Source organism: Pollicipes pollicipes, unplaced genomic scaffold (genome assembly GCF_011947565.3).
Source record: "Pollicipes pollicipes isolate AB1234 unplaced genomic scaffold, Ppol_2.1 Scaffold_6821;HRSCAF=8085_pilon_pilon_pilon, whole genome shotgun sequence".
In the NCBI taxonomy this organism is placed as follows: domain Eukaryota; kingdom Metazoa; phylum Arthropoda; class Thecostraca; order Pollicipedomorpha; family Pollicipedidae; genus Pollicipes; species Pollicipes pollicipes.
The window spans coordinates 59,829-87,102 of NW_023596946.1; the positions used below are offsets into that span (position 1 = coordinate 59,829).

The 27,274-nt window shown below is 49.8% G+C and overlaps 1 protein-coding gene and 1 long non-coding RNA gene across 2 annotated transcripts; one reads left to right on the forward strand and one right to left on the reverse strand.

The window, feature by feature from the left end:
- Positions 1 to 5,592: 5,592 nt before the first annotated feature.
- On the reverse strand, positions 5,593 to 14,288 carry LOC119108847 (uncharacterized). The gene is made up of 3 exons (XR_005095361.1): positions 14,175 to 14,288; positions 6,589 to 6,760; positions 5,593 to 5,672 (listed from the first exon to the last, which is right to left on the reverse strand). It is a non-coding gene; the product is annotated as an uncharacterized LOC119108847 (long non-coding RNA).
- A 4,237-nt stretch (positions 14,289 to 18,525) lies between these two features.
- On the forward strand, positions 18,526 to 20,273 carry LOC119108846 (uncharacterized). The gene is made up of 3 exons (XM_037232390.1): positions 18,526 to 18,534; positions 19,632 to 19,923; positions 20,101 to 20,273. The coding sequence occupies exons 1-3, from the start codon at positions 18,526 to 18,528 to the stop codon at positions 20,271 to 20,273; spliced, it is 474 nt and encodes a 157-aa protein (XP_037088285.1).
- Positions 20,274 to 27,274: the final 7,001 nt, after the last annotated feature.

The window sequence follows — 27,274 nt, forward strand, 5'->3', positions numbered from 1 at the left end:
TGAGAATTGGCTCCCACCGCCGCGCACCTGCTGGTCTGTCCGCCTCCTGACAGTGGGCCCGTCAGGTGGCGACCTGCTTGATCGCATCGGGAGTTTTGTTGCAGAGCCCGCCGTGAAAAGGGGTGTGGGGGGAGGGGGCAATCGCATTGGTCGACGTGACGAATAAGAACGGACCCCTTAGGTTGAGAAAAGAGAACTGGCTCAGAAACAAGGCACGGTGCCCAGTGATGGTCAATAACGATCCGAACGACATCGTCCAGCCTGTTCTTCTTCGAGTCTGTCGGCGAGGCAACAAAGCACAATCGCAGACAGGGTGCGCCGGCACGGTTGCGCGCAGAAGATGCTCGAGCGCCGGGTGCTCCGACAATACGGAGCGAATGCTGCGCAGCGACAGTACAACATCTTCAGTCAAATGGAGGTCACTCTGACCGAGCAGAGGGGAATGTGTTGCACGTTTCCATTCGTCCAGAGTATGTGTGTGGGTGTGGGAGGGGGGAGGGGGGGGAGGGGGCAGCCAGCCACCGCACTACCACGGTCCGACGATGCCTCTCCCTCCCACACCGTCCTCCCCGCCCCTAACACCTGCCCGCGTCCCTGCCGCCGCCCTACCCTGTATGGAGGAGACGGTGAGCTGGCGGTGAGCGCTGGCAGCCGCCTCCAGCTCCTGTCGCTGCCGCTGCTGCTGCTCCAGGTGCCGAGCCAACGTGTTGGCCAGGTGGGTCTGCATCTCAGCCTCATAGCTGTGGGAGGGGGAGGGGGGGGGGGGGGGTCAGAACTAGCAGAGGACCACGCACTGGAGGGAATGTAGACAAGGCACGATGGCGGGGGACTGACGAAGTGTAAAACGATCGTTATAACCGGCGCAAGGGCACAATATCGGGGTCACTGTGGGATCATAGGATGGAGTTTACTGGGGAAGAATAACGCAGTCATATTAACTGGAGCTAGGTCACAGTGTAAAGAAAACTGACGACTTACACGATAAGGGTAAGGTAAACCAGGATCAGTCAACCATAGTTTCGTGGAATATTTGCGAATTGCTGGGAGAGATTAGTACCACGGATGAAACAATTGCTCGGACTATAGACCTCGTCCGTCGTGTCACTGAATAGGATGCACACGGCCTTTCCCGGTACATTCAGTTGACAGGGCGCTGGACTCGCAATCAGAAGACCCCAGTTCGAATCCTAGCAATTCCAATAACATTCAACCTGCGACACAAACATGGTTAAGAGTCAAATGCCATCCAATCCTTCTGAGGACTCAATACCACCCGACGACATCTGACCGTAGCACTGTGCACATACTGACGCACCAGTCAAGGACCATAGTCTGAAAAATTATTCATCCATGATCAAGCAATCACAGTGACTTTCTGCAGCCCGACCAATGTAAAAGCAATCTGGCTGCTTTAACACCAATTAAGTACAGTAAAACTGGCGTTTAAAAACAAAACCCCACGTCAGTAAAGTACTTAGTTGAAACATCAATAACCATAGGTTTTGTGGGAAAAGGTTCACAAACAGCCATCTGGCACGTCCTGCCAGATGTTCAGCAAATAAGAACCTAAAAAGTTTCAGCGCAGTTCTCTCAACCGACTCAAGCACGACGCCCTGATCTGCCATACATTATATCATCTAGCATGATGTTGGATCTGTCTACCAAGGATAGACCGCACACAAAGGACACTGGCATGGGGCTAACTGATGACAATCATACAAAGCACTGGCATAGAGTGCTTTGTGGCATCAATGATGGCAATCATACAAGACTTTCTCTAAATCGCACTTCGTCACAATTGAAACAGCTGCTACTCAACCATTTAATACATTTCAGCACACAGACACATGCAGTGCAGTGTGAAGTTCCATAGCAATGGGGTTGAACTTGTCTCTTCTCTCCTCCCACCAAAAAAAGAAGACGCTTGAAGTATTTTGCACCGGACCAGCCCTGAATGCAAGCCCGCTCTGCAGGACACCAAACTCTCACTCACTCTCAGTGGTGTACCCCCAGACCACGATCCCACCTCACCTGCCCCCCCCCCCCCCCCGAGTCGGCGGGCCCTCTGCCGGCTGACCTGACAACCTGCTGCTGGATGCGGCGCAGCTGCGGCAGGCTGAAGGCCAGGCGGACGCGGCGCTCGTCCGCCGCCTGGCTCAGCGGGTGGTCCGGGTCGCACAGGCGCAGCAGGCTGAGCGAGCGGCCGCACTGGTACAGGCTGCCCGACAGATCCTGTGGGTACAGCCTGGGGTCACCACACACTCCACCGCCAGCTGTCGCACGGCGAGTCATACTCAACGCGGGGCTGAGGATCTTGAGGGATCATCCCCGCTCTCAAACTTCAGTCATACGACATCACACTTACCAGCATATTCATAATATTTTTTAATACAAAAATGATCTGAGCCCCCACCTCTGGGAAAAGGACATTCCCAGCGGTGGGTGCACAGACACCCACCAGCACGACCGAGAAGAACACCTCGCCTCGCAACCGGCGTCACGTCATACCTCGGGTCCCCACTGGCGTGGGACGGCCGCCCCCCGCCCAGCACGGACCACGCTACAAAAGGGACGCCAGCATGACGCCGACCACAGCCCTAGAGTCGCTCCTGCCAGAGTCACCTTGAGGAACTGAGGATGGTCGTTATCGGTGCCGACCACCACGGGCTGGAAGGCCGACGTCCAGAACGTCTCATCCCGGCTCTGGTGGGCCTCTGGCACCTCCCGCACGGGGAACTCGTCGTAGGGATCACGGCAGATGCCCTCCATCAGCCAGCCCGTCAGAAACCTGCACACACATGCACAACCGGTGAGCGGATCACGGCGACGCGTGCGGGGCACGCAGCCCACACCGGCAGGTATTTTTCCGCATGCGACGTCACGGGGAAGGCTAGAAATGGTAAGAGGATTACAAATACAAAGTGTACTCTTGAATAACTGCCAAACTTTAGGGCAAAGGTAAACATTATTAACCGGTCAAATAAACAGTATAGCAAGTCCATTTACCTTAAATACGGTGAGACGGTGCTCTGGAAGAGATGCGTAAGCATGGCCCACTCAGTCGGCTCCGAGGCGCCGATCAGGCGCTCGTACAGGTCCGACACCAGTGCCATCTTTTGCGGCATCTCGGCATCGCTAGTCCCGACGCAGCACACGTCGGCCAGCAGTGCCATGAGCCGCACGAGCGGTTGCACGCGGCGCCCGAACTCGGCCAGCGAGTCGGCGCGAACCTCCAGCAGGGCGCAGCGGTAGCCGCGCAGACACGGCTCCAGAGCGGCCGTGAACGCGCGCTGCGTCAGGCCGCCGCCGCTGGCTGCCGTCAGCGCCGCCACGCGGCGACACCACAGACCGCAGCTTAGCCAAACGCCGCAGCGCGTCGCCAGGGCCTCGGGCGAGCATCGCTCGGTGCAGAGGCCGGCGGCCGGGCGGAAGGTGCCGCGCGCCGCGTCGAACGGGAAGCTGGCTGTGTCGAGTCCCATCAGCAGGAGACGGAGGTGGGCGAGCAGGGTGGCCAGCGGCACCGGCCGCGCCGGCGCGGGGTGATCCTGGTGCCAGGAGAGCAGCAGCGCACGCAGCGGCGCCACCACCGCCGGTCCGGCCTCGGTCAGGTGCGGCGGACGGCGCTCCATCTGACGGCGGCCGCGCCGCTCCCAGCAGAGGCGGCCGGCGCTGGGCAGGCGCGCCGCCTCCTCCCAGCCGTCGTCGCTGGCCGCGGCCGGCGACTGCGGCCGGACCGGGTCGGGCTCCTGAGGCAAACAACAGACCGTCACAGAATGGGCAGGGGCTGCCGTCAGTCCGACAGAATAATGGATTACAGTGATCTATTGGTGTTTACAGTGATCTCAGTTATCATGATTTTTACAATGATTGTGGCGATCACGATTTTTACACAATTATTACCAATAATGTGACTTTCATACAATGTGCATCCCCAAACACCAATAATGTGGCTTCTATACAACATACGTCCCCAAAACCCAATAATGTGGTTTCGACACAACATTCGCCCCCAAAACTAACAGGTTTCTTACAGGCACAACAGTCCTATACGCCAAACGTCTGCTAATAGACATGCGTCTGGCATGGCGCCATGGTGCAACACTGCCGCGCACCACCGACGGCAGCTGCCGCGGCTGACCTGACGGCGCGCGGGTGACGTGTGCGGCTCCGGGCCGGCCAGCGCCGCGGGACGCAGCGTTTCCGGCGCGAACGGCACCCGGCTGGGGTCGGAGGGCAGCGGCGGCAGGCGCAGCCGCTCCCCGGCGGCCGCCGTGCTGCGGCTCTGCACCAGCGCCCCCAGCGGACTGCCGACCAGAGTGGGATCAGCCGGGGACTGCAGGGAAACGCGACTGGTGATGGGTATCATGTGGGAACCTTCTGATGTGAGAAACGACCTCACGCACTCACGAAGGGGTAAATGCCAGGGCAACACACATTCGTCCAAATATCTTGTAGCGAAATATCTTTAAATCCAATCAGTTATTAATTATTGTTACTGTGACAGGACCGAATACCGACAAGCTCAACATACACACGTGCGCATCGGTAACGAAACGCCAATAGAACACAATGCCCGAGATATTATTCTAACGCAAGTACCGGAGACCCACATATATATACGTGAGGTGACAAACAAAAACAAAAAGAAGACCAAACTACTCCTAGCCTGCAGCACCACTCCAACGCATGACGATGACATCCTGCTAACAGGCCTGCACACTACACACAGGCTTCCAACCAGACAAACGGTCCGTGCCCAGACAGCGTCAACCCCCACTGACCCGCCGGGCTGAGACTGTGTCGGCGCGCCCAGCAGGCCGAGCCCCTCGCCGGGCGGCCGGTCGAACAGGCCCGGCGGCGGCGCGTCGCCGGCCGGCAGCCGCGGGTCGGCGCAGAACACTCCGGCCGGGAACTGCATGTAGAGCCGCGACTCCTCCGGCACCATGTACTCGGTGCTGTACTCGGGCGGCTCGCCGCTGGCCCACAGCGTCTGGGGCAGCGAGGCCGTCAGAGACGAGGCATGCGCCGGTGCACTGACCCCGGACACCAGACGGCGGGGACCGGTACACAAGACCACCGTGTGGCGGGCGACATATCGATGCCGTGACACTCAGCGCACGTTGCCTGCGTGCAGCACCACAGTGAGAATGCATTGCGGTCGGCATGCATCCTGCGCAAATAGCTGCTTTCCGACGATGATCTCAAGTCGACTGTCCCCACCAGAAATCAAGTCCTTAACGATATAAAATGTTAATGCATTCATCCTCAATCGAAATAAAAGGGGCGTTTTACCTACGCTGATGTGTTATCTTCATTTCACCAGCCAAACGAATAGGGAAAGCATAGTATTACCGTGAAAGTGAGTACAGCACATCGCCTCGCTGCATGTGCGAGGCTGGACAGCCTCTGTCGACGGGGGGCGGAGCTCCTCACCCTGGGGCACAGCCGGGAGCCGAAGTGTCCGACGGCCGGCGGCGGCGGCGGCCGGCCCAGCCGCCGGTCCGCCAGCGCCAAGAGCAGGCGCAGCGCGGCGCGCACCTCGGCCGGAGGGTCCGGCCCCAGCGCCTGCAGCAGGGCGCGCAGCCGGCCTGCTGGCTCCAGCCGCCCGGCGCCGGCCAGCACGAACCAAGCGGCGTGCAGCCGCGACAGCTCCGATATCTCACCCGACCGGTCTGGGGACGGGTCACAGGTCAGGAGACTAGACAGCAGCGACAGCTCCGATATCTCACCCGACTGGTCTGGAAACGGGTCACAGGTCGGGAGACTAGACAACTGTGACAGCTTGCAATATCTCACCAAACTGGTCTGGGGATGGGTCACAAGTCAGGAGACAACTGTGACAGCTGCGATATCTCACCAGACTGGTCTGGGGACGGGTCACAGGTCAGAGGGCCAGACAGCAGTGACAGCTCTGATATCTCACCAGACTGGTCTGGGCACATGTCACAGGTCAGGAGACTAGACAACTGTGACAGCTCTGATATCTCACTCAACCAGTCTCGACACAGACCATTATTGTTGCACACTTGACACATCAGAATTCAATCCTGGGATGACATACTAGTGCACAATGACAACTGCCTGGGCCAGATATGACATTGCCAGTACCATGCCTATATGAATTACAAACACTTTTATTACCTTTGATAAAAATAAGATCAGCAGGAACTGCGCAGAAGCACTTCTTAGAAATATTAGTGTGGGAGTATCACAAAAAGAGACACCAGTACAAACAGCCAGTCTCTCAAAATCAGGTTTGGATCAGACTAGAGCACTACAGTACAAGGATAAAGGATTGAATAAGACCTATTTAAGATCACCTCCTTGCCTCAGTCCAATGAAGCATGGCCACCAAACAAATAAAACAAGCATCAAACACAAATCCAGCACCCTGTGAGTGAGTCCCTGGTGTACAGGAGCATGTAAAATGGTTTTTCAGAGGTTAGTATTAGTATAAAATATTTAGAAAATTCGATGACTCCAAGAAAACATCCAACACAGTTTAAGTCATCTGGCTCGTGAGGACGCAAAATGCAGACCATCTTCATGATGTGCACCTCACCACATGAACAAGCTGCAGCATCTCACCATGATCAATGTATGCAGGAAACAGTATGTTTTTCAGAGCATTTGCTCTGATCCTCTTCAGCTGGTTGTTGGTAATGGCAGTTGGGCTTCCCAGGCTGACGGTTGATGTCAGTCGGCAGCACAGCCATGTGATCTGACCCAGGAAATCGTGTTCCTGGTCCATATGCATGTTCTGGGTGTCAAAAACAGACCATTAACAAGCAGGATTTGCATCAATAATTTTTGACACTGTTATAAATAAAGATATCCCAGCCTTATATGGTCAGTTATGCAAGGCAAAAACAAACCAAAAATGCACACTTGCATGGGCATCAATGAACAGCATGGTAGCCATATAGGTAGCATGGTAGAACAGTGGCTGATGGTACCATACTACCCAAATACCCAAGTATAGTACTCAAGTTTGGTACCCCAAATACCCAAGTACAGGTATCCAGGTTTCCCCCACCTCATTCAGCTGCAGCAGAATACACAGACCTGGACAGAATGCCAGAACTGCAATCAAAACCAGATCGCATGTGTACACAGTATACACCCTGCCTTAAACAACATGTCCATTAGTGCATGTTGAATGGTGAAAAGATCAGTCTAAATGCCTTCCAGTGAAAAGGGCTGGTAATAAAGCTGTGTTGAAATGCAGCAGAATGCTGAAAAGTCATCAGCAAAGGATCATGTGATACTGCCAGTTGATGCAGATCACAGAGTTGTAACTGAGCATCAGACACAGTAGCAAATAGCCACAGCAGGGACATAAGCAAATAGCCACAGCAGGGACATAAGCAAATAGCCACAGCAGGGACATAAGCAAATAGCCACAGCAGGGACATAAGCAAATAGCCACAGCAGGGACATAAGCAAATGACGCAGACACACTTAAACACCCACTGCAAAGAAGGAAAGCCCCTCACTGTGCTTTGAACAGTCCAAGAACATCCCTGAAATTTCACTCCGCTAGCATAGGTCTGCATATGCAAGGGCCCTTGCATCAGGAATGATCCAACTTATTTTAGTCTAAGGGTAGGATGCTGCAGCCCTGTCAGTCTGTGGTCATTAGTGGTTGGATATTGGTATTGTGTGATATAAGCTAATAGTATTGTATCAGCAGTCTCATTGTAGCTGTTTTCAGCAACTCCCACTACCACTGGAAGACAAGTGATGAAGCAGTGCAAGAGAGCCATAACATGTAGAGATGGGAACATAGGAACTAGAGTAGGACCAGTCTGCTAAAAATACATGTTAGGCTAAAAATATCAGGCAGAGCATTAACACTGACATCTCTGCAACAATTTTAGTGCATGTACATCATAAATTTGGGCTCTCAGGGTTTGGCACATAGTCACCATCAATGTTTGTGCATAGAGTGCCATATTTTAAAGTTGTTTAAAAGACTGCACATGTAATTTCACACAAAGATACTCTGCTTTCAAGCAAAAATATTTTGAAAACTCAGAACATTTAGAGAAAGTCTGAGGTTGATGCAGCAAAACATGGTGTCCAGAGCAGTCATATGGATATCCTGCTGTTGGATACATTTTCTACAAACTGAATAAGGGGTCCAGAGGCCGGACTGCAGAAATACATCTTAGGCTTACCATACTACAGATGAGGAATGCAGCAGCACCACAGCAACAATTTAGCACACCTATATATCACAAACTTAAGTGCTTAGGAGGTCAGAACCAATTTAATGTAATTTTTCAACACCAATTGCAAAGGTTACTGAGCCCACTAACAAGGGAATTATGATGTGAAGGTAATTTCATGCCAAATGATGCAAACTTTTTCAAATTAAGCTGAAAATGTAGCCCAATCTGCCTGGCCTGAATTGCAGGTAATTTTTTACTTTGGTACCTGTATGGCCGACGGAGGGAAGAACTACGCTAGCTGCAGGGTTTCGAGTATTGTCGTGCGGGGGAAAAGCTGTGAGGCATCAGCTGACATTGTGACGTCACTGAAAATGGTTTTGCATCGATCGGGATCGGGGTTCTTTCGGGCCGACTGAAGGCCATAAGGCTTTTGCTTGTGATATGATGTCACTGGTATTCGGCTGGGTATGTGGCGTCACTGGTCGTGAGTTTGTAAGGCTCATTTGGGTCCACTGAATGCCATAATGCATCAGCTGGCCATGTGTCGTCACTGGTATTCGATTAAACATCAGGCGCGACCGGCCTCGTTCCATCTTTACTTTTCGTACCTGTCTGCTGCAAGCATTTGCGTGCCGCATAAAGGTTTGACCGAATCACCTGAATGTGTGACGTCCCTAATCATCACTTCATACGAGTGCACTTAGGCCCCACGACCACGGTGTGTCATGGTCCGCGAAGTATCACCGGATAGCGTGACGTCACTGGTATTCGAATAAATACTGGGCGCAACAGGCCGTGCCTCATTTTTACCTTTGTACCTGTCTGCTGCAAGCATTGGCGTGCTGGATGAAAGCTGCCGGACCACCTGAGTGTGTTACGTCACTGGTCATGAGTTCCACCGGTGCTTTTCGGCCAACTGAAGACCACAAGGTGTCAGCTAACGACGTCACTGCTATACGTCTGATTGTAAGACGTCAATGGTCGTGGGTTTCCACGGGCCCTTTAGGACCGACGAAATGCCGTAAGGCATCAGCTGGCGATATGACGTCACTGGTATTTGGCCGAACATCAGGCAACAGGTCATGCTCCATTTATACCTTTCGTACATGTCTGCTGCAAGTATTGGCGGATTTTTTTGGCGGCCAACTGAAGACCATAAAGCATCAGCTAACGATGTGACGTCACTGGCATTCGACTGTGCGTGTCGCTGGTCATGAGATTTTACGGCCTCTTTTGGGCCGACGAAAGGTCATACGGCACTGACTGACGATGTGACGTCACTGGTATTCGAATGAACTTCGGGCGCGACAGGCCATGCTCCACCTTTATCTTTGGTACCTGTCCATTGCAAGCATTGCCGTGGAAGGCTCTGCCAAATTACCTGAGTGTGTACGTCACTGACCATTAATTTGTATACTCTTTTGAACCTACTATAGGCCACAAGGCATCAGCTGACGATATGATGTCACTGGGTTTCGACTAGACATCATGCGCAACAGGCCATGCTCTATCTAAGCCATGTTTCGTCTGTACCTTTCGCACCTATCTACTGCAAGTATTCGCGCGACACATAGGGGCTCTGCCGAATTACCTGAGCGTGTGGTGTAACTAGTTATGAGTTTACGCGGGTTTACTCTGGCTGACCGAAGGACATCATGCATCAGCTGACGATATGACGTCACTGGTATTCGACTAAACTCCAGGCGCGACAGGCCATGTTCCATCTTTACCTTTCGTACCTGTCTCTTGGAAGTATTGGCGTGCTGAATGAGGGCTCTGTCGAGTCTCCTGAGTAAGTAACGTCACTGGTCAAGAGCTTTTTACGGGACCTTTTGTACCCCCAAACGGTATAATGCATCAGCTGACGATATGACGTCACTGGTGTCCGACTTAACATCAGGCGCAACAGGCCATGTTCTATCTTTACCTTTCGTACCCGTCTATTACAAGTATTGACGTGCTGAATGAAGGCTCTGTCGAGTCTCCTGGGTGTGTAACGTTACTGGTCATGAGTTTTTTTCTGGCTCCTTGTAACCCTCCATAGGGGAAAATGCATCAGTTGACGACATGATGTCAATGGTGTTCGACTTAACATGAGGCGTAACAGGTCATGTTCCATCTTTGCCTTTCGTACCTGTAAAGTTTTGGTGCGTTAAATGATGGCTCTGCCGAGTCACCTGAGTGTGCGACGTCACTGGTCATGAATTTTTACCAACTATTTTTGGCTGAGCGAAAGCCGTAAGGCATCAGCTAACGAAATGACGTCACTGGTAATCCACTGAGTGTGTGACGTCACTGGTCATGAGTTTTTACGGGCCTTTTTTGGCCGAGTTCAGGCCATTAGGCATCAGATAACGTTATGGCGTCACTTGTATTCGAATTAACATCAGTTGCAATAAGCCATGTTTCATCTTTACCTTTCGCACCTGCCTACTGCAAGTATTCGTGCGCTACAAAAAGGCTCTGTCAATTCGCCTGAGCGTGTGGCGTAACTGGTCATGAGTTTGTGCAGGTTTACTCGGGCTGACTGAAGGACATCAAGCATCAGCTGACGATATGACGTCACTGGTAATCGACTAAACTCCAGACGAATCATCTGAGTGGGTGACGTCGCTGGTCATGAGTTTATACGGATTCACTTGGGCCGCCCAAGGCCACAAAGCAACACCTCCCGTGAAGCATCACAGGATGATATGTCGTCACTGTTATTCGACTTAACATCAGGTCCAACGTGCCACGTACTTTCTTTACCTTTCGTACCTGTCTATTAAAGGTATTAACGTGCTGAATGAAGGCTCCGTCGAATCTCCTGAATGTGTGACGTCACTGGTCACGAGTTTTTTACGGGCTCTTTTGAACCCATTATAGGTTATAATGCATCAGCTGACGACATGACGTTACTGGTGCTCGACTAAACATCAGGCGCAACAGGTCATGTTCCATATTTGCCTTTCGTACCTGGCTGCTGCAAATATTCGCGTGCTATATGAAGGCTCCGCCGAATCACCTGAGTGTGTGACGTCACTGATAATCAGTTGGTAGGAGGTCACTTGGCCACCTATGGCTACGAAATTCCGCAGCAGAGGTGGGAGATGCACCATAGTTAAGCACACTAATTTTATTGTGCGCACCATTAAGTAACAACTTCAAACGCAACGGGCTGTTTCAACGACTAAAATTTTGAACAAACGTAAACACAAAACAAAGGTGATCCCAGCCCACAAACCGACGTATATGCAAAGCTATTCCGCCCGACATCACAGGATGCGCCCCTGAGCAGCTACGGTCCGGAATGCCCTGATGGCTAAATAATAATCAAGCGCGCCACCTAGCGGCCATAAGTCTGGGCCACAGCCCGAATATCAGTGACGTCATAAGGTCAGGTGATGCTTGATGTCCTTCAGTCAGCCCGAGTAAGCCCGCGTAAACTCATGACCAGTTACACCACATGCTCAGGTGATTCGGCAGAGCCTTTATGTAGCGCGCGAATACTTGCAGTATAGAGGTGCGAAAGGCAAAGATGGAACATGGCCTGTTGCGCCTGAGATTAAGTCAAATACCAGTGATGTCATATCGTCAACTGATGTCTTGTACCCTATAGGTACAAAAAAGCAGCCCGTAAAGAACTCATGACCAGTGACATTACACACCCAGGAGATTTCACAGAGCTCAACTTAAGCATGTCAATGCTTACAATAGACAGGTACGAAAGGTAAAGACGAACATGGCCTGTCGCGCCTGGTGTTAAGTTGAATACCAGTGACGTCACATCGCCAGATGATGCTTGATGTCCTTCAGTCAGCCCGAGTAAACCCGCGTAAACTCATAACCAGTCACACCACACGCTCAGGTGATTGGGCAGAGCCTTTATGTGTCGCGCGAATACTTGCAGTAGATAGGTGCGGAAGGTAAAGATGAAACATGACATATTGTATCTGATGCTTAATTGAATACCAGTGACGTCATATCGTTACCTGATGCCTAATGGCCTTAAGTCGGCCCAAAAAGGCCCGGGAAAACTCATGACCAATGGCGTCACACACTTAGTGGATTACCAGTGACAACATATCGTTAGATGATGCCTTATGGCTTTCACTCGGCCAACAATAGCCTGTAAAAACTCATGACGACGCACTCAGTTGATTCGGCAGAGCCATCATTAGGCTCGCCAATACTTTAACAGGTGCGAAAGGCAAAGATGGAAGATGACATGTTTTGCCTGATGTTAAGTCGAGCACCAGTGACATCATATCGTCAGCTGAAGCATTATACCATATAGGGGGTTGAAAAGAGCCCGTAAGAACTCTTAACCAATGACATGATATAACACGCGAATGCTTGCAGTAGACAGGTACGAAAGGTAAAGATGGAACATGGCCTGTTACGCTTGATGTTGAGTCGAATACCAGTGACGTCATATCATCCCGCGATGCTTCACAGGATATGATGCTTTGTTGCATTGGGCTGCCCACGTGAACCTGTATAAACTCATGACTAGTGACGTCACGCACTCAGATGGTTCAGCATCACCTTCATACAGCACGCGAATGCTTGCAGTAAACAGGTACGAAAGGCAAAGATAGAGCATGGCCTGTTGCGCATGACATCTAGACGAAAACCGGTGACGTCATATGGTCAGCTGATGTGGTATGGCTTACAGTGGGTTCAAAACAGTCTATACAAATTAATGGTTAGTGACGTTACACACTCAGGCAATTCGGCAGAGCCTTCCTTCAGCATTCAAATGCTTGCAATGGACAGGTACCAAAGGTAAAGATGGAGCATGGCCTGTCCCGCCTGAATTTTATTCGGATACCAGTGACGTCACATCTTCAGTTAATGTCGTATGACCTTTCGTCGGCCCAAAAGAGGCCGTAAAATCTGATCACAAGTGACATCACACACAGTCGAATGCCAGTGACGTCACATCATTAGGGTATGCTTTACGGCTCTCAGTTGGCCCCCAAAGATCCATAAAAATGCATGACCAGTGACGTCACACACCCACGTGATTTGGTAGCTTTTATTCATCACGCCAGTGCTTACAGTAGACAGGTACGAAGGTAAAAATGAAGCATGACCTGTTGCGACCAATATTTGGTCGAAAATCAGTGATGTCACGATACCCGGTGATATTTCACGGAACATGATACACCGCGGCCGTAGGGCCTAAGTGCACTCGTATCAAGTGATGATTAGTGACGTCACACATTCAGGTGATTCGGTCAAGCTTTTATTCGGCACGCAAATTCTTGCAGCAGACAGGTACGAAAGGTAAAGATGGAATAAGGCCTGTTGCGCCTGATGTTTCATTGAATACCAGCGACGACATATCGTCAGGTGATGCTTTACGGCATTCGTTGCACCCAAAAGAGCCCTAAAGCATCACAACCAGTGACGTCACATATCCAGTCGAATACCAGTGACATCATATCGCTAGCAAATGCCTTGTAGCCTTCAGTCGGCCCAAAAGAACCCCGATGGATGCAAACCCATTTTCAGTGACGTCACCACGTCGGCTGATACCTAACAGCATTTCTCCATCACGGCAGTACAGGAACCCTGCAGCCAGCGTAGCTCTCTCCCCACCGTCGGCAATACAGGTACCCAAGTAAAAAAAAGCCGAATTGCATACATAATCACAAGGTTCAACACACCAATGTCAGAGAGGCATCTGGAAAAGGGGACAGCTTTTTGCAATGACCCAGACAGGCTGAGGCCGAAACCTTTTGAAAATTAATGATCAGTCTAAAAAGCACTGACAGGCGATAAACATCGACTGTCAAAGCCCCAGCCTGGGAGAACTTGCACTGCCCCAAGGTGGTAAGCATGGAGGGTACACACATGTAACAGCACAGGTGGGAAAAGATTCAGTTTGGTAGATGCCACCTGTAATTTGCTTTGAGAATGCCAACAGGACCAAAATGATCAAACACTTCGGGTAATGCCTACAGGGGAATGCACACGGAGCAAACAGCATGACAGCAGTTCGGTTCTTACATTCCTATCGTTCACTAGATGTCAATTACACCGATTCTTCCTTATTTCAAACCCATTTGGCCATTTGGGGACATGACGGCGGGCGGTGGTCCAAGAAAACACGAATCGAAATACACCCCCTTGCGGCGCGAGTTTTATCACCTATGCTGGCATATACAATGCAAAAAAAGTTTATCTACTTTTTGAAGGGAATTCGACAGCGTAGTCCAAGGCGTGTTCGTAAAATCTTGTAGCAATTTCCCTTGCACACCTCGGCAACACGCATGGGAAATATGACATCGAGAATTAGGTCAATAATATCTCGGAGTTTGAAGATTCAAATGACGACAAGGTCAGCCAAAGCAGGATTTTTCTGCGGCTACTTTCATGAGCCGTATTTCCAATATACTACCATATAATGTAGCGTATAGACATTTCCGACGCAGACAGGACGAAACGTAATGCGCCAAAGTAAACTACATAGGTACCCCACATATTTCCTTCGCTGCACGTGCGTGTTATTAGTTTGAGGAGTCAGTGAGAATCGCATTGGTGGAATATTGTGCCGCGGTATTGTTTTGCACATAGGTGCACGTTTTTTGGGGGTGATTCAAGTGTATCAGTATATTTTTTCAACAAATCACTTTCCAGTATATGAAATACAATTTGGAAAGTATCAATGCATGCAATCACTCTTGTGGTGTTGTGATCTCCAGTGACAGTGTTTCTTGGTGAGATGCTGCCTTTGGGTTACGTTTCTGTTGCTGTTTTTATGAGTTTTGCATGGAACAATGTTGAAATGGGTGTTAGGAACCCGGGTAGGGTGGTTAAAGTATCCTTCAGTCTCCAGTATTTATTGTGAGTCACCTGTTTACAACTGTAAGGCTTTAGTTATAACTTCATTCCTTGTGTAAAAAAGAAATGGGAGAAAGAATAACAAATTTACTGGTTTATTTGTTGTTTGTTTGTCAGGTGTATAATTCAATCAAGTTGTCAGGTCTGTAAGTCAATTAATTCTCACACTGACTGGATGTGGCTTGTCCATGCATTATTTCATCTTCATGTCCTGAAACTCATGCTGTTTATAAGAAAATAGTGGAAAAGTGACACTAATGACTTTTATGTCCAGCCTTGGCACATATTGCTGCATACCTGGCTGGTGAAAGATATTGTAAAGAGTTAAACAGTATTTGTGTGGCCATTGAAGGAAATTTGGCAATAATTTTTCTGGTATGTTACATGCTCTGTTTTTTGTTTGTTTGTTTCCTGTTATGTTGTGATTTATTGACTTGGGTATTATTTTTAGAGTAACAGAAAAAGGACAACTTTTGTTTGCAAATTTGCATTGCCCTGTTTTTCTGTGGCAATATTGTCTACACACAGCTAACATAAACCTGTGCAAATCTATGGCATTCCTCTTATCATGGCTTAACTGTAAGAAATGGCTTATGATGAATGTGTGTCATTTGGTATCCAGAACATTGATCACTTATTCTCTTTACAGATCTGAAAAACATAAAGTGTAATCGAACAAAAAATGAGCTCCCAAAAAGGTAATGCTAAGAGAACCAGAGCCCAAAAACACAAAAATGTCGCCGTTTTTAATAACAGCATGCACGACACATCAAGGAGAACCAAGATGCTGAACAGCATGGAAGTTCACGGCGTGTGTCAACGATGCAAGGACGTGATCGATTGGAAGATCAAGTACAAAAAGTATAAGCCCCTCACAGCACCAAAAACGTGCAACAAATGTCACGAGAAGTCGATCACGGCGGCATACCGGACTATCTGCAAAAAGTGCGCTTCGTCCCTGAGAGTGTGCGAGAAATGCGGAGAGTCCAAGGAGGTGGTTCAGAAGACGGTGTTAACTCCCCAGGAGCAAATGAAGCAAGACGCAGAATTCGAGAAAGAGCTCAAAAGCCTGCCGGAGCGCAAAAGAAGAACTCTGATGCGTTACATGGCGAAGACGAGGGGCAACCCAGAAAGCGATCCGACAAGATTTGGTGCCGATATGAGGGCAAAAATTGACCGTGCGAAGGAAGGGGTGGATGATGGTTTGTCGGACGAATTCGATGACTTAAGCGTGGGAACAGCGAGTGAGAGCAGCGATAATGATGGTGATGAATGAATCTGTTTTACTTGTGACCGAAATGTTGTTGTTTTTTGTTGGTCGCTGATTCTGAAGTTCCCTGGGGACAGACATGTATGAATTATACACATACAGAAGGGCAGGTCGGATGCACACAAGTCCATTTTCAAACGAAAAGCCGGTAGTTAAAATATGCCTTTTACTCTCGCGCACTACTGTATGTGCTATTGAGCAATACACAGACTCGCTCATTGTCTGAAGCGCACAATTTTGACCTCTATATTCGTACCGTTGTGACCCGTTAATTTTGTTTATTTACGTGCGCTCAATCGCAAGATGCACCGGAAAATGTGAATGCATCACATTGTAGCCCCATGTTGCGGTGTAGGTGATTACGCATTCCCCCTCCCCGACCTGGTGTGGTATGTCAGCGGTCGCTTACCCGGTTACCTGGGACGGACTGTTCTGGCCGCTGGGCATGTTTGATGTCGGTCGGCAACCGGGGCTCGCCCGCACCTTCGGCGCATGGGTATAATTTTTTTGGAGGCTGCTATAAGTCAGCAAGTCCAAGCTCCCCCGGCTGCTGTATTTGGTAATGCGCTGTCAGTGGGTGTGATAAGAGGAGTTAGCAGTCGAGCAATGTACTGCGGTGCCCGTTGGAAGCCCCCTGAAAATGCTGTTTAATGCGCACAGAAATGATATCCTCTGGTCTGGCACTCTGCGCGCGCTTATAAGCATTTTGATATGGCAGATGCATTTTATCCACACCGCTACGGGCGTCTGCCCCCATTCAGTTATACGCTATGTGGCAGAAATGCCAAGAAAACGGATGTTTTTTCGGCCGAGTACAAGATAACGGTGCCAGTTGATAGCCCGCTCACAGTGGCATTACATGCGGAAGGTGGCATCCTGTACGCACGATTGTACATAATTTTAAAAGGCTGCCATGGTTTAGGAAATACACTGTTCGGCCGCTCGCATTCGATGTTGCGTTGTTACGAGTCATAGTAATAGAATGTGTGCGTCCGGCCGTGCGCACCGATACGGTGTCAGTTGATAGACCACCCACAATGCTATCAGACGTGCGTGGCTGTGCCCCCTGCTCCCTGCCTACGATTATCTGTAGTTGGTTTGTTTGTTTTTTAATGGCTGCCGCTCTTTTGCAGCCAAACTCTTCTCCTTCATTCAGAAATGCGCGGTCAGGGGAGTCAAAGCAATCGAATATGTGCCGCCGGCTGAGCAACATACCATGGTTCCAGTTGATAGTCTTCCCAGGGTGTCTAAAATGTATACGAATGCACCCTCCGCGAACGACTATCGATAGTTTTGCAATGGCTTCCGTATCTTCTCGACCATACTCCGGCCTGCCGCCTGCGTTCAGTACTGCGATGCCAGGGGTGACACAAATAGGTGCCGTCCGCCAGCCTCATATTGCGTTGGCAGCCATAATCCCTTCCAAAGAGCATTCAAACGCAGAAGGCCGTACCCTCCACGAAGGCTTTCAATGTTCATGAAAGGCCAAGCAGTGCAGTTGACATCCGGAGAACACGTTGGGCGTTACATGCCGTGGGAACTGCGCCCGGGGGCGACACATGCACTACCTGTCGAATGTAGAGGGCGCCAGCAGACCAACACTTCCGCAAGATTTCCTGCCAGATTACGCACGGCGCCCGCGACCGGGCCCGATTTTCGGGTATCGTGCGATAACAGGAAAGCACGTTCTTGGTCGCACTCGCAGAGAACTATTTTAATGATTATTAAAGGCTGTCATGCCTTGTGCATCACGTAACGACAGGCCTCGACATTGAAAAATACCGAGCGATGGGGACATGCTGCGCAAATTGACACCAGCAAACGCGTCCGCTTTTTAGGCATCACCCCATCGCTCTAAAAAGGTACGATCGAGCCCGCTCGGTCCCGCCTGCAGCAATCAATTTAGCTCAGTTTAAAAACGCTGCTGCACTTTGGCCATGTGCGCTGATAGTGCGCTTGCGTTGAATGAGGAGCAATAGAGTCATCGTCAACAAATATACGACGGCGGACGCATTCGATAGTCGGGTAATTAAGTGCGTCTTGACATTAAGGTCATGTCCAGCCGGCTGCTCACATCGGAAAATGATCAGGAATGTTGAATAATTATTCGAAATGCCGTCCGGCTTTGCTGACACGGACATATATCGCACATAATTAGGTTGTGCCAAGGAAGATTTCCAGATAACTTTCAGCGAGTGTTTTAGACTGATGATCTTGCTTCGCCATGTCTAGTTAAGATCATTGGTTATGTATGCCGTATGTGGGACGAAACTGGCGTACAATTTCCGGGCCTGTCAAGCGCAAATGGAGAATTTCCGTGGATGATTATTCAACAGATCTTTATTGGTTGAATAGTCTCCCCCGGCTGAACACACCCTTAAATAATACTACCAAACACGTACGGTCCAAAACGCAGGGATCAATTGCCGTGTTTTTAAGCGCTGACCAGGCGAGCTGAGTGATTAAAACCGTGGGTGGAACTTTGCATCTATTTGGGAACGCTGTCGCCAATAATGATATCGCCCTCCATTTCACTGTGGGGCCCAATCAGCAGGAAAATGCTTAAATGCCCCAACAAATGTCATACACAGGATTTTGTTTGGTACATCTGGTCTTCGGGACTCGCTATCTCCCTGATAAGCTACAGCTGACATCGAACTTCTGCTGTCAGCTTCAACTTAACGTGAATAGTATGGTATGTTAACGGAGAATGATCTGCTTGTTCGTGACCGAGTCTGCTGCCGCTTCACCTTGCAGTGGAGGCGCACTTGAAGGGAGTGCTCCAAATTTGCGCGCGGTCTTGAACTGAAATAACCATTTGAAGGTCATTTGGTGCAATTCGCAGCACTGGCCTTCTTAAGGCCTAATAGCCTATAGTTTCTGAGGTGCACACCCGCAAAGATGTGCAGACTATTTCGTGAGACTATTTCAAGGTCACTTAGGCATACATGACACCATAATTGCACCATTTAAATCTTGCATCCCATTGGCAGTGCGGCGATCAAGGTCAGAAAACACATCATTGTCGAGTCGTTCATGTCTGTCGTTCGTGAGCATGATTTCCAGGGATAACGGGTGCCCATTGGCTCCTGAATCAATCTTGTGCAAGGTATGATAGCGTAATCAAGCAATGACGCATTGAGGGCCATATTTATCAAACAGAGAAATTGTATTGTCTAGAGCAATCTCTTCCACTTAAAAGCATATAAATAGTTATAGGTGACCTTATTTCATCACATCTGATGCCTGCTTCGATATCTTCAAATGTGGAACATTCCCTGCGTATGCCGGCCGTGTGTCCAACAGTGTCGTCCAGCGTGACGTGTGAGCGGTTCTGACAGGCCGCCGCGCAGGTGACCATCTCACCGCGCTCTGGCGTCCGACACCTGGCTCTCACCGGCTCGGCTCATCTACGAATGGAAAAGACCATCACCTTCGTCATCACGGTGGTGTCCATGCTGCTGGTGTTCGGGCTGGAGCGTGGCCTCAGCAGGTACCAGCCGAGCGCCGGATACCTGCTGGTGGCCGCGCTCTACTACGCCGCCAGCGAGCGCCAACTGACAAGCGCTTGGCAGGCGGCGCTGGAGCGGCTCTGCCTGCCGTACCTCGACTGCCTGGAGGAGCTCTGGCCGCCGCTGCTGCTGGGCTACGGCTGCGCGGCCGCCGCCGGACTGCTGGCCGCCGCCGCCGCCTGGCTGGGCCATGTCCGGCTGGCGCTGGCCGTCGGCTATCTCTGCTGCTGGTTTCGCACGCGAGAGACAGGCACGAGCCATCTGGCGTCGCTGGCGAAATAGAGGGCGCTGCTGCTGCCGTTCCGCACAGCCGAGCCGGCCGAGCTGCGCGACATGGATGATGTTTGCGCTGTCTGCCTGGCGCCGATGCGTGAGGCATGCGTCACACCCTACCACCATCTCTTCCACAGCTCCTGCCTGAGACGCTGTCTACAGGTCACCGATCGCTGCGCCATCTGCGCGCGCGACCTGGACTCAGAGTAATTGATAGCAGTGGAAGATGGCGGGCGGGGATCGTTTCGGCAGCAGCAGACCAGTTGTCACTCCTGACTGGAGTCGGGCCGACTCGAGTCTGATTATTTCCTCTAGATCTGCTGTTTTCACTGTGGGAATGTGAGGCTGATCGGAGCATGGAAGTGTCCGCTTTTTGGGGTGTGATTAGTTGATATGCTTGGCTTGGTAGTCAATAACGGGACCACGTATCCGTGGTGCGCACGACAGCCGTGAAATCCATTACGTGATAGCGACCTGATGACACTTTGTGTTCACTCGGGTTTTAAACACGTGGAAGTCGCATGGTCGGATATACCAAAACGGACATTGACGTGGCCATGTCATGTGCCCTATGCCTATATTTTCATAATTATCTTTCCTTGCCGTCTTTGACACGAACACTGTCGTAACATGTGTAAACGCGAACACTGTCTTATGTGTTGTGTAAGGACTGGTCACAAAAAGGTGACTGTGTGTGTGTGTGTGTGTGTGTGTGTGTGTGTGTGTGTGTGTGTGTGTGTGTGTGTGTGTGTGTGTGTGTGTGTGTGTGTGTGTGTGTGTGTGTGTGTGTGTGTGTGTGTGTGTGTGTGACGTGCGTGTACGTGTGCGTGCGCGTACGCGTGTGCGTGTGCGTGTGTGTGTGTGTGTGTGTGTGTGTGTGTGTGTGTGTGTGTGTGTGTGTGTGTGTGTGTGTGTGTGTGTGTGTGTGACGTGCGTGTACGTGTGCGTGCGCGTACGCGTGTGCGTGTGCGTGTGTGTGTGTGTGTGTGTGCGTGTTTGTGTGTGTGTGTGCGTGTGTGTGTGTGTGTGTGTGCGTGTGTGTGTGTGTGTGCGTGTGTGTGTGTGTGTGTGTGTGTGTGTGTGTGTGTGTGTGTGTGTGTGTGTGTGTGTTTGTATGCGTCATTGAGCTTGCCGTAGTCACAATATTAAAATGAAAAAAACAAAAGTGCTGAATGCTTGATCTAGATGGATCAAACAGGTCATATTTAAATTTCTTTCTGTCTTTCTTACTGTCCAAATAGACCTGAACCGATACGTGATGGAAATGAGCATATATGAGCTCACGGAGACGGCGGCGGGTGCAGACCTATGAGGCACGAAGAGAAATAAAAATATAATGCAACGACGCAGGCCATTGTTTTCATTTGCGATGCCTACTGTCAAAATCAGCTCTAGTATTCCGAGGCATCCTGGGATGGAATCGCGCCGCCCTGCCGTAAGCACATGACTAGGGTTAAACAAGCTGCAAGGCGCTACAAAATGGCGTATTTGATACAAAATGCCGTCTTGAGTAAAGCAAAGATTTTCCGTTGCATCAAACCAATGTTAGTAGCTGTTTTCACAAATCATTAGTCTGAACATTTTAAATCTTCCCATCGTATAGTTTCTAATCACACACGTTTTTTCAGAGAAGTTTGGCCAAGAATATTGTGCAGATATTTTAAAAAACATGGTTGTGAAAACGCGTGGTTTGATAAAATGGCGGTTGGATGGCTGTACGTAATATCATGCTTTGTGGACGAGCACGAATGTCAGATCTCTTCCGAAGCTTCTGTCAGAGCATTTCAAGCTTTAAAAAACATTCACTATCATCTCTGACCATGATGGCTTTATGGGGAGATCGTTGCCTTATTTGACATCATGGTGGGGTGGGGGGCAAAAAGCCCTAAAACATACGGGTTGTAATCGTCTCTTTTCCATGTAAACAGCCTTGTTGTAACTTTCACAAGAATCCAAGCTCACGGATGGAATATTTGTTCGGATTTCTATCCTCGTCAGATGTGCTAGTATGTTTGTGCACTAAATTAGTATGCATGCACATAATTAGTATGCAGCAAAAGCATGTACAAAATTAAATGGCACCATCTTCACCAAGCAGTACCCTTTTTTCATATTCCTGCTGAGTTCATTTCACCTCGGTTGTGCCACACATTATTGAAAAGGAACTGTAGTGGTTTGCTTGGGATTTGTTTGAGATATAGCAGCAGCACAATTCCATTCAAAATAACTGAAGCTGAAACAGATCACGGTGTACCTAGAGATGGCGAGTAAAAATAACACAGGATTCTCACGAGTCGTAAGAATACATTGCATTGCTGCACACCAAAGGACGACCTGTTCACTGGTGCCAGGACGCCTCGGAATGACGACCTCAAAATAGACTTGTCACCCGTTGCGTCATGACATATTACCTATGTCTAGCATGCATCAGCTGTGCTGTCGAGGTCGCGAATCAGTTTTGTTCACGGATGACAGCCTAAGATTGTGACAAGAAAGTCGGACGGGCAAAGGGAACAAATTGACAATGTTATGATTTGGTCACTTAACGAATTGGGAAAGGTTCAATTACAACATTGTACTAAAAATAAGCGCACATACACGCACCGCCCGGCCGCGACACACTTAAGCGGTACGTAAGTCTGATGGATGCATTTAAAACACGCATGGTAGACGCAGAAATTTCTCTGGCGAACCGCAAGAACATTAGAGACAGCTTGCATGGAGAGAACGGTCAAGACTGTTTATGAACAATGCTGTCGAAATTTCTGTTGACTTCTGTTCGACCCGGTCCCAATTTCTTTTTCTCATAGCATTCTTGTCTGGTACAGTCCAACCCGTGGATATATAAGTAAACTGTGGATATGTCCCATTTGTGAACAGCACCGATTGCCTGGTCTTAGACCATGATGTTATATGCAACAAGTCAGCCAGCCAGGGGCGTTTATTCCGCAAGTTATGTTAAAATACACTTCTTTGTTATATTAGTCACGAATTCAATGGTTTATAAATATCTTTTCATTTCGAAAGATAAATACCTGAAGTCATTCCTGTCAAAATCGATGAGAAAACTGCGCCCAAACTTTTTTGCCACGAAATGTTGATATCACGCCACCCTTATTCTCGTCTCAAGATGCTGCTATCTAAATATGACACGATCGCGTCACGTGCACGTGAAAACCAGGCAACAACAGGCCGCTTGCGGGTTTATCCGGCCGTAGTGTCGCCGCCCCGTGCTATCGCTGGCGCAATTTTCCAGGGCTCTGCTTCTCATCAGATTATGCTGGATAGTAAGGGAAGAATAATGCCATCTGGATGACTTTTATGATGCGGCTGGGGCGGCACAATCTGATTGGTTGCGTGATGAGGAGGGCAGTGATTTCTGCGAGCGCGCCAAAGAGACCGCTGTTCGCCAACGACGCTTCCGCGGCCTGTCGCGCAGCCGTATTTCATTGGCTGAAGAATCGTGCTCTGTCATGAAAAACCAAACAGACTGTTCCATCTATCAACGGCACAAAGCGCAGCCAAGCGTGTCGGAACAGTGCTTTCACGTCTCAGCACGCCGCCAGACTGCCGATTTATTTTGAGTTCAAAGCAATGGATGCGTACAATTTGTGCTGAGCGTGTTATTTCCCAGAATATGACGACCCGATTGAATCATTAACACTGTGTTGAACTGACAGGATTATAGCTGGGCCGAGCCTGAATAGCTAACGATGTATTGTGGGGTTTCAGGGCGGAGTTACAAACCACTGTTGCTAAGCTACGGTTCCCGCAGCTGTGCTGTAATTCCTCCGTTGCATATACCACAATGCTGATAATATTATGTCTGAATCTGACGTTACGCTTTGAATGAAGCCCATCAGTTGCCGCCTTTCTTTAGGTTTTTAGGAATGTATTTCGAATAAGCGAAATGTGCAGAGTAGGATCAGTGCCTACAAGTTAGAGGGAATGCTCCACATTTGGAGATATTCAGGTAGGCATCAGATATGATGAAAAAGGCCCACTTTTAACAACAAACATTGCTTAAATGCAAAAGATTGCTCCATGTAACACAATTTCACTCATTAAACAAGTGTGGTCTTTATTACGTCATCGTGGGATTACGTCACGGAGCACTTTTTACGGTGTCCGGGTCGCCGCCAGAATTACGCATCAGAGCGGCCGCTGCAATGGATGGCTTGACTCAGGGTAATAGATACGCGCGTTTACGTTCGGTCGGAGCTGTACACCGAACTGTTGGTGCATCTGGGTTTCCAAATTTCGAATGGACTCGATCCTTGCGACAGATAATTTGAATAAAAAAGGGATTCAAATCCTACAGCGCAATTCAAATCCTGAAAACCAGTCTTGATATACGCATGTACAGGTTTTTTGAAAGATGCACCAAGTCCACACACCCCTAACAAAGCGTGTATCTTGACGTGAGACCTTGTGCGCTTGAGTGCGTCCGTATGTCTGCTTGGATGTTTATGTTGGCGCGTTGGTGCGTGTCTGCGTATCCCATGGTCTGCGGATGGGGGCATATCCCATGCAGTCTACCCGCAAACAATTATTTTGCATCTACGATACCCACCATGGTGCTGACCAAAATCATCACATTTGCCCCACAGCTGCTCGTGTTGTAGAGTTGGTAAAAAACGCATGCCTTCCATGCCACCCACGGAGGGTCTGCTACATAGTTTCCGATCTTAATAGCGCGGGCATCTTTTGAACGCCCGTACCTGATTCCAGCCCCTGCTTTATTGAGCTGTGAGGCCACCTTCAGTGGACGATCCCGACACAGTCAGCCCTTTGAGCCGAGCAGCCATAACGCACACGGAGCCCTGAGTCTGCCATGAAATATGAACCATTCAAGCGCCGGATGAATGCCACTCGTGGCTGCGCATGCGTGGCAGCGAGCGCGGCGCAGGTGCTCGGGCCGGCGCGCGCGGGTGGCGCCAGCTTTGTTTCCGGCCATCTGCAGGTCATCGCCTCTTGAAGTAACGCGGGGGACAGGGAGGGGAAGGGGGGCCATACCGGGCGTCCCGCTGCGGCCCGCTCCACTGGCAGTGTTTGTCAACCACAGGGCTAGATCGGGGCACAGATAGGGACCGGCGCCCTTCGCACTGAATGGCGTCCCGGACCCGCGTTTTGTTTGGGTGGTCGCAGGGATCTGATAAGTGTGTGACTTCATTGAACGGCCACCGCCACCGCTGCGCCGCCAAGTGTTCTGTTTGTTTCCATGTTGATATCGAAGCTGAAGGGTTCATGCACCGGCGCTCTGGAGCGTGGTGGATTCCGCGAAACGTTTTCATGGGTAATCCCAGGCTTCACCCTCACGCCACGAGGTCGGCAGCCGAACATGTTCAACTAGGGGAGGGGAGAGGCAGGGCCTGCCCTCTCTGTATGTGCCCAGAGCTAATCATCCGATTCCGATGAGTCGCTCGCTGATCGCGAAGTCTCTGGGAGGCGGTTCTAAAGCATATACTTAGGTTTGATTTCAAGATCAAAGGTCCTATCAAAGACAGGTCCATTGTCGAAATATACCTGTTTGCATCGCAGAAAGGTCTCGAAAAGAAAGAGTAGGTCCAACAACGTGCTGTGTTGAAGCTTAAAGGGACAAAGCTATGGTGGATGACAGGCAAAACGTTTTTGGCCTCATGCTGGATGTTCTGGATGAAATAATATCTTTATGATGCAACGCTATCTGTGTTTCAAACGGCGAAGCATACTGGTGGAATGTCGGCTCTGACTTGATGAGCAAAATTTGGTGAACTTACGGGAGCATTCTAGGATGAACTGACCGATCCATTGCACCATTATCTCCCAGCTTTGGAAAAAAACTTGTTCACAGGGGCAATCAATAGCAGTTAAGATGCTTGCTACATTACCGGGCCTTTCAGTTCGAACGTTTTGCTTTTACAGCCTGCGGTATTTATGCACCACATAGTTTCAGGGGCATTTTCAACAGCAACTAATCCACCTCGATGAACGGAAGCCAGTTAAATCTACAAACCGATCGACTCAGAAAGATGCAATCAACAGATGCATCACGTTCGCTAGATGTTAACGCATGAATGATTTATAATGTAATTGAGCCAACTGTTTAGAAGCGTGGACAGCCAAGTTCCCCGGTGATAGTGACATTTTCCTCTGCGGAATATGAAGGACCGCTTCTCGTACTGCGTATTAAACAAAAACTGGCCGCCTAGGCGGAAAGTGCTGATTACGCGTCTCAACTCGAAGCCAAAATTGGAGCAATCCTTGGCGACTTCAGATGACTCTCGTCTGCAGAGCAGCGGCTTGCGCTCCTGGATTACGTTGGGGCGAGGGAGGAGAGAGCTGCACGCAGGTCCACCAGCGGACGACGAAGGGCGTCTGATGTTCGACTGCGCCAGTGGTGCAGTTTGACAGCGAGCCTTCGTCTGCACTGTAAAATGCTGAAAGCACCAGCAAGATGTGGGCGCGACCCAGCGACACAAAGACATGGCGCGTCGTTTCCTCAGGAATATGTCGAACGATTTATGTGAGAGAGTTAATGAGCTGGGAATAACGGAGGGCAAGGCCGTACGTGGAAACTGCTGCACACGTTTTCTGATACTCTCAGCCCGGTCCAGCATGCTTTCCGAGAAAGTCAGTCTACTAGGGCGTTCTGCTCGATGATGTTGGAGAGCTCGGGAGGAGCATCAACAGCGTAGAAATGCTTGCGATAACAGCTTTCGGCTTCTCCAAGGCCTTCGGCAATTTTGATCATGATCTGTTTATAACCAAGATTTAGTGGTAAGACGTGGACCCTGATTGGTTCAAAATCCACTTCAGTGGTCGGAAGCAGGTGGTGCGTGGAGGATTGTAGTCGATCCGTAACCGTCATCCGTATCATCCGCATCCGTAATCAATCCGCTATTAATCGCCGCATTCACAAATATCTTCCTCAGTCACCTGGCCAGATGCTGGACCACGCCCCTCCCATCAAGCAGTCTCGACACACTAAAACGTGACCTTGAAATGTCAAATTGCAAACGTGTGGCTCGGTTCAGCACAAGCCCACTGAAAATGAAAAGACAAAACAGGCTTTGTTCCCACACCCCAAACTCAAGTTATGACACTGAGATTTCCACTATAACGTGAAATAAGAGTACATCGCACCCTTAAAGCACACCAAATTTCTAGGTGTGATCGCAGATCCGACGCTTTCGTAGAAGAAGCATGTCATCAGAAGCGTGAAAACATGC